The sequence below is a fragment of the Acanthochromis polyacanthus genome, chromosome 3 (genome assembly GCF_021347895.1).
Source record: "Acanthochromis polyacanthus isolate Apoly-LR-REF ecotype Palm Island chromosome 3, KAUST_Apoly_ChrSc, whole genome shotgun sequence".
Lineage (NCBI taxonomy): Eukaryota > Metazoa > Chordata > Actinopteri > Pomacentridae > Acanthochromis > Acanthochromis polyacanthus.
The window spans coordinates 38,177,658-38,192,362 of NC_067115.1; the positions used below are offsets into that span (position 1 = coordinate 38,177,658).

The window sequence follows — 14,705 nt, forward strand, 5'->3', positions numbered from 1 at the left end:
TTGTGTTTGTACACACACAGATGGGCCGCTGGGAGAATGGGACGCTGGCGCTAATGTTCCCAGTGTGGCCGAGGTACAACTCCTATGGGGATGAGGATGCTGATGAGAACCACCTCTCTATTGTCACCCTGGAGGAGAAACCTTTCGTCATCGTCGATAACGTTGACATCCTCACCGGCACCTGCATGAGAAACTCTGTGCCCTGCCGCAAACATGTCAAAAAGTAAGAGCCCACCCAGTCGCTGTTTCAGTCAACAAATACACCCACAGTTGGCCGCCTACCTACTGCTCACATGAAATCAAAAAGCTGTTTGATGGCCAAGCCATTTAAAGATGTCATGAAACAGTTCATGAGGTCTGAAATGGAGTGAGACTGACTTGTTTGTTCTTAGAAACAGTTAAATCTCAGCTGGATCAAAGTGGTGTCAGCAAAGTCGTTTCTTGATATCTGACAACTGCAGTTAGCTTCATGGTGATCTAACCACATTTGATGTTTTTTTAGACTTCCGTGAATGAGTAGAATCACATATCTGTTACTGAGGGCTGACCTATGATGTGAGATTAGTGTGTTAACAGGTATGTTGAGCCAAAAGTCAGAGTTTTCAGCATCATGGTAACTGATGCTGTGGAGTTAGATCTCTATGGTAGCTGATGCTGTGGCGTTAACCTGGTCCAGGTTCTGAGCAATACAGAATCTCAACAAAGGGAAAATGTTTTATCTGTAAACATGTTGGAATCAATGTGGTTGGAATCAGATTGAACACATTGGAGGATGAGGTGGAGAGGCAGGCACTTAGAAAGATGGACGCCATTCTGACAAACATGGATCATCCCATTCACATCTGCCTCAGTGAACAACAAAACATTAGTGGACGGCTCCTATCCCTGCGCTGCAGGACTGAAAGACTCGGGAAATCTTTCTTGCCATCAGCAATCAGACTGTTTAATTCAAAAGCAAAAAGATGAGACCAGACAATTGAGTTTCCTTTTGGGGATCAATAAAGTTATTCTATTCTGTTCTATTCTATTCTATTCTATTCTATTCTATTCTATGTTAATCTGTACATCACTAAAACCACTGAATGAAGCCGTGTAGTTACAGTATCACACACTGTATGACTCGTGTTGCCATGGGAACATGTATTTAGTTGGTGATACATAAATCACAAATATATTTTTGTGTTTGGTCTGTTTACTGTGCTGGTTCTGCAGCTGACAGATCACTGATTAGAACATTTATTAGTTTATTAGTATTTATTACAGAGAATGTTCAATATGTAACATTCATTTCACTTTGATTTGGCCACAAATTAAAATGATTTCCTGCATTATGGGATAGTGTCAGACCTAAATGCACTTCAATATAATATCATGTTTAAATATGTTAAGTTTAAAGTTCAATAGTTTTATTGTGCAGCTGTCATTTAGAAATAATCAGCTGCACTGATGAGTAAAATAAATATATTAACACACGTTTAACAATTTTCTACCAGCATTCTTGTCTTACATCATTTTCAGTTGAAGCTTTTTATTGTCATACATTTTTATATTCGCCATTGCTCTCAGTTAAGACAGATGCTGATTATTCAAAAACAGCATCAAACTTTTTTTCAATCAACGGCATCAACAACTGGTCTAAAAGTCTATTTCATGCACAATTATAGAACTAGTATGTGAGCCACTGTTAGTCAGAATTAGCATCGTGGTCAGAGCTGTTGGATTCTACATCACAACAGAAACAGAAAGGCTGAAGGTACGAAAGCTGCCGGTGTTGCACCATTTGTTTGTCCAGCAGATGGACATCCAAACATTTGCAGGCTGCGCTGTGATAAATGATGCACAGCTTAACACTTAACTGACAAACGCAATGGTCCATGTCAGAACTTGACAGAAAACGTATACATGTTCTTGTCAGCAGCTGACAATTTTTTTTCTCTGTTTTGTGTTCTTTGTTGGGGTTCTACTAAAACTCCTCTGTCAGAGACACATACAGGCAGAGTAGTTATCATTTGGTTCGTGGATAATCAGTTCTGTCAGCATTAATAATTAATTTTTCTGTGCTGCTGTCAGCTTACTAATGCCAATCTGTCAGTGTATTTGATTTTTCTTCCTGCCGCCGATGTAATTGCAATCCAGTGGTTGTTATTGTTGCATTAGTTCAGTTTGATTTGAATTTTATTTTAGTTGTTCTGAGTGTGTTGCTTGTTCTGAGTATTGCCGTTTCTAATTAGCAATTCTACTTATTGTTTTCCACTGTAATACATATTGTTTATGCACATTAACATTCATCTCATGAATGTTCTACATACTGTCTCAGTAATGTTGCTATTTTCTTGCCGTAAAGCGGATCGCATTTTTTGGGGGGTGTCTTGGGTTAAAAGGTCAGTCTAGCTTTTTATTTCAATTCAGAAACAAGACTTCTGCATCTACTTTTGCTTTCAGGTTTTAGACTAGATGATATAGTATCAATAGTAACAAGAGGTGATACAGGGGAATAGATGGAGGCCTCTCAGTCTGGAGAACAAGATTTGATTCCTAGAGGAAGCCACTGTTGACTTTTAGCTTGAATATCTTTGGCTTGGTGGGAGGAGCTTAGAACAGGAAGGAAAGAGGTGGTGGAGGAGAGATGAAATGAATGTGTTGTTTTAAAAAAAATAAATTCCAGATGTCTGATCACTGCAGCTACTGCAAATTTTTCAGAGTTCATTTCACAAATGTGCCAGAAAAAAACTGGAAAAACAGCTGATGCAAAACCGCTGTGAAATAGCTAAATGTCTGCTTTTTTTCTATCTTTCGTGGGTTATATGACCTGCAGAAAATAGTCCATATGTTGAAATTCATCGTCTTTTATTATATTTTCTGAAAGAGGTTGACAAAGAGTTTTTAATCAAAACGATACAAATTCAATATCAGCTTGAACTTGAGTATATAAAGTGTTTAACACATTTATTAGATCGCCTGTCATAAAAGCAAGATAACGCAAATATTTTAGAAATCTGTCCAAAACTTGTTTTGTAAAATTGTATTGTTATTCATTATGCAAATAACAAACTGGAGCAACTAAATAGTCTTTATTCACATACTGTATATTAACAAAAAATCTTAATGTTTTCTATTCCCTCTTGTTATTGAGTTATAAATAGTATGTAATATAACCACTAAAACACATTTTTCTATTCAGGAATGCAAGCAAATTGTAATTTGGCATTGCAATCAAAGAATAATAATGTGCTTTACAATTTTTTTCTGCTTCTTTGTAAAAAAAAATTAAACAATATGTAACAACTAAACAATTCCATTCCCTTCATAACCTTCAGCTTCTCAGTGGTGAGGATTTGCTACATTGAATAATTTGGAGTTTTAAATAATTGCATTTATTTTCTGACCTTTATCAGTACATCATGACAATAATCAACAGATTAGATAATGAAAATCATCAGTTGCAGTAGCTCTAAACTGGGCACCTTGAAATGTAAAAGTTTCTTATGAACATCCAGATTGAGATCTGGAAAACCCTTTGTTTTTTGTTTTTTTATGAAACCAATCTTTTGGCTGACAGTTTTGTCTATCAGCCCAAGTTCAACCCTGTTGAAGCAACAAACCCCAGTGAAAATTAAAAGAGGTTTCGTGTGGAAATCTGGTTGCCAACCACTGCCATGTTTTTTGGGAAAGTCCAGCTAAAAAAATGTTCTGTATAGAAATACACAAAACAGTGGAAGAAATCTTCAATAAGAAATGGTCATTATTAAAATACCATTCCAATCCCTCTCCAAACCTTCATCTTACGAAATGCTGATTTTCAAACAGGAAACTCCATTAATATCTATTTGGTGTTCTGATATCTGCTGGTAAAAAATGCAAAACCAGGCACTGGCTGGCACCTGATTACCCCACAAAAAGGAATAGGTAGAAATTGTTAACGAAAGTGACGTAATGGGAAAAAGCTACTTTCTCAGTCCATTTACAAATGAACAAATTTGTGAAATTATGGTAAAATGGGTTCCATATGTGGAGCTGTCACAACCACACCTGGCCTTCTTTTTTAACCCATGTTGTCTTAGAATCAAAAATGACCCGGCCATTATGTTTAATAGCAGAGAAAACCCCAAAATGACATTTTTTCAACTTCACAGTCGATGACTTTTCCTAAAGTGACCCTAACGTTAGAAAACGTGAAACATTGTCTCTATTATTGCATCTATTATTTTATGTTATTCTTATTATTGTTGTCAGGTATGCTCCTTGTGAGTGAGAGCAAGGATTCAAAAGATGTGAGTCGACTAGTATTTTGTAGTTGAGTTTTTGTAGTTGAATTCCATTGTACAGTATATAGCGCACTGTTGTTTCCCTTCAAAAAATACATTTAAAGCTACTTTCTGCACATTTCTGGTTGCTGGAAACATTATTTATGTTTATTATGTTTCTTTATTTTTACTATGGACTGGCCATATATTAAGTTTTGTATTGATCTGTAGGGGGAAATAGGGTCCTGGGTTTTAAAAGCTCCAGGTAATTAGGCCAGGTGTGCGGGATGGAGAGCAAACAGTTTTTGACCGTGCCAGCGTGGCAGACAGGTTTGTTTGTTTGTATTTCAAAGTTAAAGGAAATGATTTACTTAAATGGACAATGTTTAAAGGAATAAACAGATTGATATATCCAAAGTAGAATTGGGTAGAGGACATTTTTGTTGGATTTGTTTGCCCGGAGCATGCGTCCAGAAGTAACATCCCATCTGCTCCACAGCGGCCATTAAACTGGGTTAAAGGCTGCTACACTGGCGCTTTCTTAGGATATACAAGTACAATCGCTTGCTAAAAATTAATGTTTACACCCATGCAGTACATTTAGCAGCAATTGTAGTGATGCTAAACCTCTACTTTAATAAAGAAAATTTAATTAAATACAGTCTTTCTGGGAAATCCCAGACATTCACAAAGGTTGTTTGACAGGTTGACTGGTTGTTTTTTCATGTAAAATAGATTTTGGGTTGTAAATTAAATTAAGCTGCTTTATTTTAGAGGCTCGGTGGAGGCGGGTCATTTTTGACCCTTAGGACAAGGGGAGCGTTCAGGATGTTAAGAAAACACGACAGATTAAAAAGGGACCCTTTTGGTTTTCTATTATTTGCTCGTGATGGATATAGCAATAGCAAAGTGCCATGTTTCTAAGCACTTTTTTCAATGTACATTGCCCTGTTGACTTTGTAAAATATTTTTTTCTGACGTGCTTGGGCCTGCTTAGTGATTCAGTGACTAGCACTTTTGCCTTGCAGCTAGAAGATCCCCGGTTCACATCCTGGCCTGGAACTGGGATCTTTATGCATGGAGTCTGCATGTTGTGCATGGGTGGATTTTCTCCGAGTACTCCAGCTTACATGCTGAGGTTAACTGGTGATTCTAAACTGTTCATAGATGTGAATGTCAATGTGATTGTGATTGTTTGTCTGTATAGCCCTATGATAGACTATTACCTGTCCAGGGTGTCCCTTGTCTTCACCTTAAGTCAGCTGGGATATACTGCAGACCCCTGTGACCCTAATGAGGATTAAGTGATATATAGATATAATGGATGACTTGTTTGAAATTATAAAATTATATCCTAAGAAAAGAAAAGGGAAGAAAATCGGTTCAAGTTGTGCTCTACATGCTGAATTCCTGTGAAAGGCTAGGTTTGAATGTTCTTGAAGTGTATTTTTTTAGCCTTTGAAAATAAAGAATTGAAAAAAAAATGAAAAGAGGTTTCATATGGGACGCTGTCATCTCCCACCCAGACTACTGCAACTCCAACTGAACCTCTGTAAAATATGCTGTTGAACCACCACAAACTATCCAGAGCACTGCAACCTGCCCTGTCTTTAACCTCCCCAAGTTCTCCTTTGCTGCCTCCCCACCTCCTCTCTTCACTCCTCGCTTGCTGCCGGTGGCTGTTCACATCAAATTCTAAATTCTGGTGCTGGCATTCAACTCTCCTCAGGAGAGTCGTGCGCCCATATCTGCAGGCGGTGGTCTATCCACTCTCGCCAGCTTGCGCTCTGCTACCACCGGCCACTTAGCTCTGCACTCCCTGCGGCAGCCCCGTCATCTTTTCACCTGGCCTTGATTCCCCTTCCTGCTCCTCCCCAATAGTGAAACGTCCTTCCCACTCCAGCAGAATTACTGAATATTTCTTCTATTGTACAGAAATACCTCCATCCTCTGAATGTCCTCACACAGCACCTAATGTTTGAAAATCATCTCTTGTTGCTTTTACCGAGATTTTTCTCTTTGCATTTTTAGCGTGTTTATCTGACATCTTTTTTTCGGATCCCAGGAATATTTTCTTATCTGCCATCAGCCCTCTTTCTAACCCTTATCAGCTAACAGAATGGAAATGTTTTACAAATTCATACTGGCTCTGCCGTGCTGCGTCATCAAATGAGATTGATTTTCATAGTTTTTTTCCCCACCTCACCAATCACCACCTGTAATAGCAAACGGCTGAATGCCTTTAATTAGCCTCTGTTGCAATTCGGAATGCTTCAGTTTAGTCGAACCTTCATGAATGGGCATTAATTCCTCAAAAAAATGAGTTTTTATAGATTTATTTAGTGGCTTTAATTGTATCATATATACAATCTAACATGAATTGAGTGTGTTTCAACATGTCTGGTGTGTGCTTTTACAAGCTTCAGAGCCTCCTGTCAGCAGCAGCACAGTGGACTCTTCTTGTCTGAGAACTTAAAAGGCGTCGTTGCAGTGGCTGAAATATGTGTTGCGGGCCTTCATGAGTAAACAACGCCGAGACATTCCTCAGAAAGTCAGCGAAAGTAGAGGTTTCTCAAAGAGGTTTCATGGGTTTCACTCCAATTATCTGCTGTATTTATGGACCCTTCAATAAGAGCCTCCACATGACAACACAAGGCAGATTTTTTCTTCTATTACCTGGTGGCTAATTTCTACAGTTACTCAGCACATCTGTGTGCAGCCGGTTCAGAAGAGTAGCTGAATATTAATTGTAATTGTTTTTTGGTTCATTACTTGAACAACTAAAATATTTTACTTTTGTTGCTGTGAATCCAGAAAAAAAATTCAACCAGACAACCAGAAAATGGTGGAAACTGTTTAGGATGGTCATTAGAGGGGTATGGGATAAGACTGGCTCAGACTGTCATTGCTATCCATGGGGGAAAGGCAGCAGAAACTTACCTATAATTATTCTCTTTGAAGATTTACTTTGCTTTTTATTTTTTTTAACATTGGGAGTTAAAAAACCTGATAAAAAGCTTCTAATAAGGTGGATACCTTATTAGAAGCTTTTTTATCAGGTGGACGTGAAAAACATGGACGGGAGATGCTGAGAGGAAGAAACGCATTGCAGCCATGGTTGAGAAGAGCATGGAGAATTAGATGACTGAATCTTGTGACACAACCTGCACTCCTCAGCTGTCCTCCGATGCAGAGCTCCACGTAGTCACCGGCCGAGAAGACCATATACATGCACAAATATGGCTAATCATCCATAAGGGGCCACATTTCTGAGTCGCTACTTCCATTTCATGTGTTTGTTGATGTGGAAGTGAAAATAACAGATGTACTGTATGTGTGTGATATGGGGACCTACATGTGTTCACATTATGGAGGATAACATGGAGTTTCCGTAATGCAGATGAATGAATTTTATGGCATATAAAGGGCCATTCCAGAATTGGTGGACATTTTATGTCCTACCCATCAAATTTCAAATGATCCCACCTACAAAATGCTAAAATATGCAGTTGTTGTGTAAATTTACTTTGTCCTGAGACCAAATCTAAAAAGGAGAAAAGAATGTTTAAGAATATTTTCAAAAATAAGTCTGGAGTTCCCCCTAAAATGCCATTTTTCTCTTATCCCACCCCCAACGACCAAATTGAATCTCAAATAAAACAGCGAAAATGAAATTTAAATCTAATTTTACAGTGCTGTTTTTCATTGATGTCTCTTGTAATTGTGGGATTTTTTTTAAACTAAAAATAATATTTTAAGTAATTATTATTTTGCTTTGGGATGTGGGTCCCACAACATGCATGCAACCCTGTTAGCATAACCTTTTTAGCTGGTAGAAGAAGAAGAAAACAGTGAATCACATGAAACACTGGAATTAACATCATCAAACTGTTTTCCAAAAGAATGGGTAGAACAAAGCTATGTCCTCTCTTCTATTTTTCGTATTTTCATAACATTGTCAGCCTTGATTGAATGTGTCACTCTATCTTACCCAACTCTGTTATGCATATTTTCAGGATAAGACAAGTTCTTTCTTCTTTACTGTTTTCCATCAGTAAGTTTGTCCTCTTGGTCAGCAGTAACAGCTAACTAAATATCTAGCTTCTACTTCTGAGACAAAGCTATGATTAGAATGGATTAGCAACCTGTGACTGTGATTAGAGTGGGGTTAGCAAACAACAAATAAAACATTGAAATAAAAATCGTACCATTGATGTGTAAGCTGAGCCAATCAATCAACCAACCTATTATTGATAAATATGCAGCAGAAAATTGTAAAAGAGAAGGTTAATTTTACAAAAACTGTGAAGCCCAAATGTCCTCCAAATTCTGGAATGACCTTTTTCATGTGAAGATGGGGGTTAGGTTGATGTTAAAATTATGTTTAGCTATGGTTTAGGTTCGACTAAGTCAGTTTAGAGTCCTCTGAAGTCATGAAACCCAACTGTGTGTATACGTTTCTGTGTGAACGTGGGTGTGTTTGTGTTTATACAGTGACATAAGGACGCAGAAAGGGTTCAGCTGGGAAAAACTAATGTATACAGTATGTGTGCATTTAAACACCCGAGGCAAACACCGTACATACTCACATACTTACACACACTGAGATGTGCATATATGTATATATATATATATATGTATATATATATATATATATATATATATGTATATATATATATATATATATATATATATATATATATATATATATATATATATACATATACATATACATATATAGCAGCAGCAGCAAATACAAAAGTTACAAAATTACACAGTTAAAACAAATTATGAAAAACAGGTGCATGTTGTGGAGTCAGCCTCAAGAACTCGCAGCAGGTCGCCAGTCTGTCACAGGGCTACACATACAGACAAACAATCACACTCACATTCACACCTACGGGCAATTTAGAGTAACCAATTAACCTCAGCATGTTTTTGGACTGTGGGAGGAAGCCGGAGTGCCCGGAAAAAACCCACGCATGCACAGGGAGAACATGCAAACTCCATGCAGAAAGATCCCAGGCCCAGGCCGGGATTTGAACTGGGGATCTTCTTGCTACAAGAAAAAGTGCTAACCACTACTCCACTGTGCAGCCCATCTGGAACAGAAAGCAACAAATGATCTTGTGAATGGAGAGAGTAAAGATCAGTACTTTTCTGTGCAGTAAGTGGGCAGTAGTCCAAATATTGCCTTTTATACGAATCTATACCAATGACAGTTCGACACTTTACACTTCGTAATAAACCTCAGATAAGCATGGTAAACAGTGTCAACCATCCGACGACGATGAGCAGAAGCATTCGTATACAAAAGATAACCATAAAACAACACAGACAAAATCGTTGCAGCAACAAGCCACTTTTTTGCATTCAAAAAAACACAACTTGTTTGGAAAATAAAAACCCAATTTTAGCCTTAGTTTATTATTAGTATAGTACATTATGCAGCAGATATAGTTAATTGCTGTTTAAAAGATCTTTTAATCCTTTGATGCGTCACTTCTCTGACAGTCACTCTCTGTGTTCCATTGCTGTGAATTCTTCTATTCTTCATGAACTTTGTCTTGAATTGCAGTCAGCTAAAACGGCGAGGGACAGGGTCACGGAGTTACTGTTCCGATCCATATGTGCTACAACAAAGATGGCTGAAATGGAAGCAGAATTAAGTTTTCATGGAAATGATTTTGAAAATACTGGTCGCCTTAATAGATGATGAGAATCACTTGATCCATCCAGTTTAGTTCAGTGCTCCGAGGTCCTGTGGGACAGCTGTCAGGAAAGTTTACTTAAACATCAGTTACCATTCTGTGCGTCCTAAATGGAAGTATACTGTGGATTTCCTTACGGACCAAAGCAGAGAAACAGAGAGAAGCTGACACAGAAGAGAGACAAGCAAAGGACAGCTGATATTTTAATCATGTGGGTTGGTTGTTCTGTAGAGCCTGGTTCTATTTAAAGCCTGGCAGCATCTGCTCAGTACCCCTGTGTTTTCATCTGGTTTGGTTAGCTGGCACTGAGGAAACACACACTCCCTCACTTACACACACACACATCGAACAAGCTCTTTTTGCCCTTCAGCAGTATTTATGGTTACTGTGCACTGTCGTAATTCTACTTTTACAGATTGATAGAAACACCAGATGTGGAGTGAGCAGCATACAGTTGCCCTCCACAACCTCGCGTGTGCAACGCTGAAATGTCCTCTGACATAAAAAAATATGACAGAATTGTATTTGCGCATCTGTGTGTTGCAGTAACAGCACATCAGGAGGTGCCTACATTAAGCAGTGCTGCAAGGGTTTCTGCATCGACATCCTGAAGAAGATTGCCCGGAATGTCAAGTTCACCTATGACCTCTACCTGGTCACAAATGGAAAGCACGGGAAGAAGATCAACAACGTCTGGAACGGCATGGTCGGAGAGGTAGAGCCCACTTATTAGTCCGTTAAACCTTGAAACCTTGTGTTCCTGTCATATTTTCATTCACTGCAGGCTCATTTTTCACTGCAGGATAACGTCCTGCACCTCCACCACCACCTTTGCTAGAAGTAGAGAGAACTCTACAAATGTACAAATCATGTACATATCTGAACTTCTGTAATTTTTAATTTTACAAATAAAAGAAAAAAATAACATATATATTACTTTCCCATATATATATATCTATATATATATATATATATATATATATATATATATATATATATATATATATATATATATATATACAGAAGTGGGATCAACTCATGGGATTTATGAAAAATACCAGAAAAATATTCTCAGGTTTTTGCTATAAAATTGTATTCAGTTATCTACAAGTTAGTAAATTTGTCATTCTGTGACCAAACCAAGAAGGAAATTTATTACCTTTTAAAAGAAACAGGTTCATGGTGTTATACAAAACATCACAAAAAAGGTGATAACTTGCACCCTGTAATTTCACACCTGAATGTTTTATATTTATATATTAATTTAAAAAAAGAGAGTGGAGGGTCTTTGAAATGCACCAGCAGGAGTTCATGTTAAAAGGGTGCCGAATGCCTACAGGCTTACTTGATCATTAGCATTTATCCTTTCTTGGAGATGACTTATTCAGTCCCATATTAAATTATAGCTAAATGGTGTCTCCGTAGACTCTTAAAGGTTGAAACTGACATCTGATAAGGGAACCTGACAGTGTGATCTATAGTGGCCTTTAGACAATTAAATCTGAATAACATTTTACTGCAGACCGAAAACCACGTGTTCATGAGCAGAACGCCCATCTGTCAGAAAAGATCCAGACACCCAGAAGTGCTGGCACTTATGGAAAAGACAGCTGTATTTTCACTTTGTGTTTGATATGGCTGACAATGTCCTCCGACTGCAGTTGATATTTAGTGTTTTACCCTCTGTCATTGTGATATTCCACATCCAAAAAAAGGGACAAAATCAAAGATGTTGTCCAAATATTTACAGATCTCAGTATATTTACCTTCCTTTCAGCCGTGTCTGATTTTATTTAAACTTGTTTTTTATCATAAACTGTGAATATTTAAGTGCTGTCTGTGAAATTCGGATTAATATATTTTTTTATTTTTCAATCACCTGTCAACCTACTTTCCCCAGGGTTTTTCATACATTGAAATTTGAGGCTGTTTTGATTATAATACCTGAAGAACGGTTAAAGATAAAAGCTTGAAATTTTAGCAGTTTTTTCTCATTTAATATTGGGATTTGAACATGAAAATTATGCCCATTTGCCGAAGAATATTTTCATATGTTTATTTATTCATTTGGAGAACTCCAGAACACTCTATCAACTTGACATATCTGCAAAAATTACGACATTTATTTCTGTGATCATATATTTCATCATGAAAATATTTTGCATGTTTAATTTTGTATTTTTGGGACCTGCAGCTACATCTGGTTCAGAAAACATCACTGGTTAACATCTACATTACATGCATTCAAATGTGAGACAGGCTCAATTTCTTTTTTCTTTTTTTTTTTTATCTTTGATTGTTCCTGAGATATGTCGGTCAGTATAGCCTTCTTTAACCCTTGCCTCAGGTTAAATCAGGACCAGCTCTCTGTTTAAAGGGTTAGATTCTATCTGCCTATTAGTATTCCACCTAACAGGTTTCAGCAGAATAATTAAGCTGGTGTCGAGGAATACTCGCCTAGGTCCTAACTGTCTTCTTCCAAACGTCTTACCCCTCTTACTCCAATAAATACTGTCTTACTAAGCAGCCCTCCAAAGTAGTAGAATTGATTTATTGATCACGTTTGTTAACGACAGCTTTCCTCTTAAAACTGTGGCACTTGCTGATATTCCTAGGTTAATTTTAGAGGTTTGGAAAACTAACCTCAGGGGTAATGTTTAAATAACTAGTTGGATTAAAGTAACCTTTAAGAACCATTAGATTTAATGCACACAATCAACTTAACTTTTTACCACTATGCAGAATAGGTGAATCATAATCATTTCATTAGACTTCTCTTTAAATGCAATATAGCGTTTTATTAAGCAATTATTAGCAGGGGCACAGCATTAATTCATGATTAAACAATTTAATTATTTCTGATTATTTCTTACTAAACTAAACTAAACTAAGCTGAGCGTACCTAAGAATCTTCTCTAATTAGTAAATTTAGGAGAGAGAGTGGACAGCGTGGCCAAGCTGTCACGCCCGGTCTTGACCTGCATCTAGTTGCACTCCTCCGTGGACCAGCAGACTTGGTACAAAGTCTTCTTTGTGGGCAGAGGGTGTTCTTCCTAGGCAGGGGGAGTGGAGAGGTCCCGAAAGCCAATCGTTGGTCTGGCAGTTATCTTTAGTAGCAGCTGGAACACAAGTGCGGGCGTCTCAGCTGTCTTCTCAGTTGGGTGATGGTGGTGGAAAGCCCCCGTCTCACCAGGCTGCGGTGGGTCACTGGGTCCTCCAGCCCCTGGGGTGGAGCAGCCCTCTGCTGCTGCCTCCTGCGCCTCTCTGGATGCCATGGGTGCTGTCTTCTCTTCATCTCTTTGGAAAACTGCAGACCTCTCAGGACTCTCCGTCTGGCAGAGTGTGGTCGTCGCTTGTTGAACAAAGTCAGAAAAAGACTTTGCCTCCAACGATGTTCTCAGCGAACTCTGGAGCCTAAGTCCCACGTTGTCTTCATGTCTCTTGGGCAAAAGGGTCCGGTGTCGACTCTTCAGAACTTTGGCAATGCTCTCCGGCAGCTCCGGCGAGCAGCATCTCTTGCAGCTCTGGCGAGCAGCATCTCCCCCCTCCGGGGGAGAACTCCGAATTCAGTGTCTCTGACTCTCTCTTTTATAGTGTCATCCTCTAATACACACATCTCTGGCTAGGTACGCCCCTGACACCGTCTAACTCATGCAATCAACTTGTTATCACATACATCAGTAATACAGAAGTCATGGTTTTACAGCAAATACACAGCATCCACCTTCCGTTGTTAACACACACACACATTGCTTGAGACATGTTGCCAAGACCATATTTGGCCACAGAACTTCCTCAATGTCCTCCTTTCTGCAGTGTCATGGTGACTTCTGCTTTTTGCCCTACACACACAGAGCTTAAACAGGGATTACTTTAGTTATCATTCACATTAAGCTGCACTGAATCTCTTTCTAAATCAAAATCATTCCACTTAGTTTAAACAAAATAAATCATTCTCTTCTATAGCAATCATCATTTTCAGAATATATATCAGCCTATTAAAATCATTCTTGCATCAAGCATAAGCATAATCATGTGGTTAACTTATAATGTTTCTCATTTTAACTTTTCATTGGTTTGCTTAAAGCTTTTATTTAGGTAGTGGTTGCTCCTGGGATCTCAAATAACTCGGCCCCACTTGACAGATATCATTCATTCCAACATAGCCTTGAAAAAAAGCTGAAAGCTGTTAGTTGGTCGATGGGCTTTTTTTTTTTTAAATTGTCCCGGAAAATTATTTGATATATCAAGCTAGCATTTCTCAAATGTCTATAGAAATATCCACATTTTATGTTGTAAAAATTTCATGCCAGAGACAGTCGGGAAGAAATTGTTGTGAAAAATCGATGACTTGCAATGTAAAGCCCAGTAGTGCTGTGCAAAAAAGCATTTGCCCCAGACAGAAATTTTCTATTTTTGCATTTTTGTCACACCTAAGTGCTCAAGATCATCCGACTAATTTCAATTTAAGACAAAGATAACCCAAGAAAACACAAAATGTAGTTTTTAGATGTTGATTTCATTTTTTGAAGGAAAAATGCTGTCCAGCTCATCTTGCCCTATGTGAAAAAATTATTGCCCCGTCAGCTACCAATCTACCAAATGACTAAATTTATTCAGCAGTTGAGTTCAGTTTCACCATCCACACTCCCATATGGTTACTGCCAGGCTTGTTGAATGTAAACATCACTAAATAGAACCTGTCTGGCATCGTGAAGTAGCTAAAGGGTCTGAAAAAGCAGCACATGAT

General features: G+C 38.1%; 1 protein-coding gene across 1 annotated transcript in view; it reads left to right on the plus strand.

Moving 5' to 3' along the window:
* The window catches only part of LOC110956276 (glutamate receptor ionotropic, NMDA 2A-like), a 241,761-nt gene that overhangs the window by 196,773 nt on the left and 30,283 nt on the right, over positions 1-14,705 (plus strand). Inside the window, exons 10-11 of the mRNA XM_051945620.1 lie at positions 21-223; positions 10,502-10,670. Coding sequence (XP_051801580.1) covers positions 21-223; positions 10,502-10,670 — 372 coding nt within the window. The remainder of the gene's footprint in view (positions 1-20; positions 224-10,501; positions 10,671-14,705) is intronic.